The sequence below is a fragment of the Lepidochelys kempii genome, chromosome 8, assembly GCF_965140265.1.
Source record: "Lepidochelys kempii isolate rLepKem1 chromosome 8, rLepKem1.hap2, whole genome shotgun sequence".
In the NCBI taxonomy this organism is placed as follows: Eukaryota; Metazoa; Chordata; order Testudines; family Cheloniidae; genus Lepidochelys; species Lepidochelys kempii.
In genome coordinates, this window is record NC_133263.1 from 70,224,068 (window position 1) to 70,229,997 (window position 5,930).

Below are 5,930 nucleotides of genomic sequence, written 5' to 3' on the forward strand. Positions count from 1 at the left end.
GATGTTTGTAATAAGCTAACAGCAAAATTCACAACTATTTTTAAAGATTTTTCCCCCCATTTCCATATATAATTACAACAGAAATGGGACTGATTAATATATGACTTAATTTCTAATGCATGATCTCCTGAATTATATGGTATTTCACTTATTCCCGTCTGGACAGTAACTGCAGTAATCTCCATTATTTGCCATAGTGAAATTTCTTGCTTTGGAGCTTAGATATATTCAAGTTCTTTTACTGGCACCCATCACCTTTCTATTGGAGCACCTAAACAATCATGTTCTTGTATCCTTTTATATTGTTTTGTAAATAAAGGTGTCATTATGGATCTATGTCCTTAATTGAACAGAAATGTCATGCAGAATCAGCTTAATCCAATGTCTATTGAAATCAATGAGAGTCTTTCCATTGACTTCTATGATCAATTAATCATGCTCCATATCTTTATGATAGTACAAAAAAATTGTGATAGTAGCATCTTAAAAAAATCAGTTTATTAATGTTTAGAAATCAATAAAGCTATGTGCAAATTGAACAATAAAAGTCAAAACATTTTAAATACTATTTTTTAAAAACAAAGAAAAAAATCAGTTTAATTGCACTGGAAATCATACTACAAAGACAATATTTTTATAGAAAATCACTTCTAGGTTTCGACAATAACTGTACATTAATCAATTGTTCAGCTACCCCGATACACTTTTTTGTTATAGTAATGCTCTAGGTGTTTGAAGACTTCTGCATCTCGTTAATTATATCTATTGAATACATTCAATCCCCTTAATGCAGGTTAGAAAAATACCGTAATAGAAATGATGCCATAAAACAAATACATTCAATTTAAATTAAAGGTATTTCTTACATGAATTGATAAAATACAGATATCTTTCCTGAAATTATGAACATTCTAATCAAAGAACACAAAGTAAGTGTCAAAAAATGTCTTGCATTTTGTTATGGAAGTACATTTATATGTCATCAATAGCCATTTCACTTGGACAAAGGTCCTTTTTTATTTCTCTGAATCTCATGGTATTCTATACAGACTTTCTAATCAATCTTTACTATGGAAACACTATGGGCCAAATCCTGAAGTTCTTTTTCAGTTTTTACTCTGTCCTTACTCAGGCAAAAACACTGATGCCAATAGTACTTGATATTATATTTATCTTGTCAAATATCACACATTAATTTTCTCTTTAACTGTAGTTTTATCCTGTAACTATTATGGTCATGTAATTTATTTCATACTCAATATAACAAATCAATAGATCTATCGGGCCAAATGCTATTCTGAGCTCCTCCCATGCAATCCTGTTGACTTCTTTGGGGTTATATGAATGTAATCGAATGCAGAGTCTGGCTCATGATCGTAAAAGTAATATGAATTTTCAGCACAACTTCACAGAACTGATCTTGCTAAAGAAAAGCTTTGGACTCCGCAGGTGAAATCTTATTACATCTAAAAACTCAGGAAAGTGATGCCAGCCTATGGTTGTCAGTGATCTAGATTACATTGGTGTAATCTCTTTCCTGCTGTGTGCCAAATGGCAAACGCTTGTGACCCAGGATAGTAGAGCCATCCCTAAACTTGGTACAGAAAGGTCATTTGTGTCAGGGCTTTTTCTGCAAGTGAAGAAATAATAACTTCACGTTCTTCACACAGAAAAAAAAATTCATTTTCCCACCCTCCTCCTTCTGCCTCTCAGTCACGCACATACTCGCACACACACACATGGCACCGTTTCACCAAGGCATCAGTCTTTCCGAGTTATGAATACTCCGGGCAATCCTGAGTCTGCCTCAGTGCAAAGACAAAACATGCTCCATAGGGAAATGTTTTCAAGCCAGAACAGTCTGTCCCACTTCCTGAACTCCACCCTTGCAAGTGCCCTGCTTGCCTCTTCAGAACTAATGCTACCTTGCTCACTTAGGCCATCTCTTTGGAGTTGCTACAGTGAGCAGGTAGCTTCTTGTCTGTCGGGTTTCAAAGGGGAGGCTTTTAAATATGCCCCCGATGGATACTTCTAAGAAGATGAGTTGATATTGCCTGAAGACATGATTGTCTCCGGGCAGTCACCCTCATCCTTCTGTGGGTGGGAGGAATTGTCAGATTTGCTTCGGCTAAACTCCATCCCTCCTATGATTGGCCTCTTGAATTTGGCCCCAGAATCTGCAGAGGGGCATTTGCAGCAGCACAGAATCTTGATGAAGGCCCTCCGCATCTCTTTGTTGGTTAAGGTGTAGATGATAGGGTTCGTGGCTGAATTGAGCACAGCCAGTACTAAGAAATATTCAGCTTTGAAGAGGATTGAACAGGCCTTCACTTTGCACCCCACATCCAGCAAGAGTAGGATGAACAAGGGACTCCAGCAGGCAATAAATGCGCTCAGGACAATGATGACTGTCTTGAGTAAGGCTAGGGATTTCTCTGAGCTCCTTGTGGCTTTGGTAATGTTTTTTCGAAATGTCAGCCTGCGGCTCCGAGTCCTGACCATGGAATAGATCCTGCAGTAGAGGACAACGATGGATAATAAGAGACCAGTGAAAACTGTAGTGCAAAAGAGAATATAGTGCTTATGGTAGAGAGGCAGCACAGTGGAGCAACTCTGCAGGTGGTCGAGGCAGTTCCAGCCCATAATAGGGAGCCCCCCTAGGATCATGGATATCACCCAGCAGGCACTGATCAGTAGGAAGGAGCGGAAGCTGTTGCTCCCATTGTGGAGTTTCATCTTCAGCATGGTGATATACCTCTCAATGGCAATGGCCAGCAGGCTGAACACAGAGGCTGACAGAGCTACAAACATGCTGCCTTCCCTGACAAACCACTGGGCAGGGGTGAGACTATAGGTTTTGTGTCCAGATAACAAAAGGTTGGCAGTATAAGCCACCCCAGCCAGCAAGTCTGACAGAGCCAAATTCCCAATGAAATAGTACATGGGTCGATGAAACTTCTTGGTTTTCCAGATGGTCAGCAGGACAAAAATGTTCTCTAAGATGATAAAGCAGCAAATGATGATAAAAACCACTGAGGTCACTTTTATTCCACTGTCTGCCTTCTCGTTTAACTTCCCTGTGAAGTTGTAATGTTTCTTAATGATTTCAGAGTTGACATAATCGCTGACTGAGTCATTGAAAACTTTCTTCTGGCGGCTGCTGGTAGAGTCCATGGTTCCAGGCTGAGTGGCACTTCTCCAGCCGCCCACTAGAGGGTGAAGTCAAGTAGAAACCTCACCGGCCACCCTTGTGGCAGTATCTTTGAGGTGAAGGCTCCAGTGTCCGGTACTCCCTGGGTAACCTCAGACACCACAGCCCTTAAAGCAGGGGCATAAACAAAGCAAAGAGTCAGAGGAAGGGATGCAAACAAGGTGGCAAACTGAAAACAATGTAAAACAATCTGTTCATTTCATTGCATGTCAGGTTTAGATATTAGATCACAAACGAATCACTAAGGTCCATTCACCCTCTCCCCCCACCATGTAAAAAAAATGGCTCAGCAAAGTAAATAGATAAAGCTCATCCAATAAAATTTTTTTCTTAATGCAGATTTGCACAAATAAGTAAGAGAAATGGGACTTGCACCGAGTGTCTCTATCTCACCCAGTGCGAGGGATCCCAAGGTAAGCCAGTGGAAAACACAAGATCCATCTCTCTCTCTCTCAATTTCTCAAACTTTTGACATAGGAAACACCTTTTAAAAGTTCAGGTTTAGAAAGAGAAAAGGCTTGATTTGTTTTAAATGCAACTGAAAATGCACAAAATGAGTCCGGCATGAAAATCACTTGACTGGAGCGACCTCACTGTTTTTCCACTATTAACATTCTAAATGTGTTGTGAGGGAGGGCAGTTCTGCAATTTACTGATGCCATCTTGAGAAGAGGTAAAGGGGTTGGTGCTCACTGATGTGTGTAAAGAGACCCATCTCAAAGCTGTAAGCAGAAAAGCTGCCCCTACTCACTTCTATTTGGCAACATCATCCTTTGCAAAAGTTGTGCCAGTGTAAAATTCAGAAAAGCAAATAAAATAAGCTATCAAACACATTTTGTAAGTCTGTCTGAAACAAAGGAATGAGCAAATGTCAGTTTGGAATTTAGTTATGGCAAATACAAATATAACTTGTATAAACACACAAAAAAGAAAATGTATAAGGCTTGTAAAATTATAGGTGCCACTTAAGGGTGGAAGTAAAACAAAAGCAAATGAATTAGCTGTGTTAAATAATGCAATGAAAGCAGAAAAGATTATAGAAGTAGAGAAGCAGAAAGTGGAGTCCCAGGTACCTAGCATGTTAAGGTGTGATATACAAGAGTGATCTATTGAGTGATCAGATCATTACTTCTCTATCAAATTCTCCCAGAGATCTCACTAACAAATTTGTGTAGTTTTACTGAGAAATATTCTTTTGCCTACTCCTGGCCAAACACAGTTGCTGATGCTGAGTAGTTAACAGTTGCTAAGGACACTGGCTATTCTACTTCACTCATCAAAATGAGAATCACAAAGCAGAAACTCTGTGTTTGTATGGTGCTTGGCACAATGGGTCTCCATTCCTGGATGTTTCTGAGGTACACTACTGTAATAAACCCGAGTAATAATAATTAAAGCTAAACCCACATCTACTCCGGCAGAAAGTAAGGGGAGGCTCAGCTGCCGATGAAGGAAGCTCTTGAGTCAGTAATCCAGTATTTATTCTGGGGAAGACTCACTCAGAGCATTGATTTTTAAACGGGGATTTATACCAAAAAGCTGGTTTCTAGTGCCAGCGTCCCAAACTGTGCTCCCAATGCTTACCTTGCTCAGAAAGCGTTCAGTCTCTGAAGCCACTGCACTCCGCATCTCTACTGCCCCAGAAAGAACTCCAACTTGGCTTTGTTATGCAAGTGGCTTTAAACGTTTCCTTTAGCTAGTGGTCTCCACCCCTTCGGTTTCCTATTTTTCTAAAGAGACGATTTAAGCAGCTTTTTAACTCTTCAGTAACCACAGGCTGATTTCGTTGCATCTGCCCTGCTGGGTTCCTTGACACACACAGCTGAATTCGAGATCTGAACCCTAGACAGGGTGCGGTGCCCTAACTGAAATCAGTCAAGCAGAGAAACTTCGGGCCGCCAGGCTCAGCTCTCCTCCCACCCTTGTCTCCGGTGCCTGAGCCAGCGCTCCGCTGCCGGCGGGGAAGGGTTAATCCCATCTCCCTCCTGCTGCAGGGGCTGTAGCAGCTCGGGGGCTGGGTGTTTAACACAAAACACACATGGGAAGAGGCGCTGAGGAGCCAGCCTCAACGCTGGTGGAAGCCCCTCGAGGAGTCACTCTGGAGCTAGCCTGGTACAAAGCAGGGCTAGCCTCTTCCTCTCCCTTCTACCCCCAGATTTCATAGTCAGGTCAGCGACAGGATGCAGAGCTGGGGAGACCCGAGATGTCAGCCAGAGGAGGTGGGGGGAGACCTAGCACGAAATGACTTCATTCTTTTAACCTTTGAGTGCCTAAAAGACATCCCAGTCTCCCACCTCCCAGAGGCCCCCTGCTTCAGGCACTAGGCAATGTCACCCTCTCTGGGATCCTTGCTCCCCCGGGGGCATCAGTGCCCCACAGCGGGAAAGGCTGTCTTTGAATCGTGTTAAGAAAAGGAGTACTTGTGGCACCTTAGAGACTAACCAATTTATTTGAGCATAAGCTTTCGTGAGCTACAGCTCACTTCATCGGAAAGCTTATGCTCAAATATCTTTGTTAGTCTCTAAGATGCCACAAGTCCTCCTTTTCTTTTTGCGAATACAGACTAACACGGCTGTTACTCTGAAACCTTTGAATCGTGTTGGCTCCCTCTAGGTGGCTTAGCATGCTTGAAATGCCTGTCGAGATGCCCTCTTTGCTAAGCAAACTGGATTGAGCTAACAGACCCTTCTGCCCGGCAAGGCGGAGCAAATGTGCGGTG

The 5,930-nt window shown here is 42.1% G+C and overlaps 1 protein-coding gene across 1 annotated transcript; it reads right to left on the minus strand.

Annotated features, from left to right (window-relative positions):
- Positions 1–530: 530 nt before the first annotated feature.
- S1PR1 (sphingosine-1-phosphate receptor 1) lies at positions 531–5,047 on the minus strand. Its single transcript, XM_073356877.1, has 2 exons — positions 4,796–5,047; positions 531–3,318 (listed from the first exon to the last, which is right to left on the minus strand). Exon 2 carries the CDS (start codon positions 3,172–3,174, stop codon positions 2,032–2,034), a length of 1,143 nt encoding a protein of 380 aa, XP_073212978.1. The 5' UTR covers positions 3,175–3,318; positions 4,796–5,047; the 3' UTR covers positions 531–2,031.
- Between the last annotated feature and the right edge of the window lie 883 nt (positions 5,048–5,930).

What these genes read in the sequence shown, in the direction of transcription:
- S1PR1 (XM_073356877.1), bottom strand. Translation starts at nt 3,174, where the DNA reads ATGGACTCTACCAGCAGCCGCCAGAAGAAAGTTTTCAATGACTCAGTC.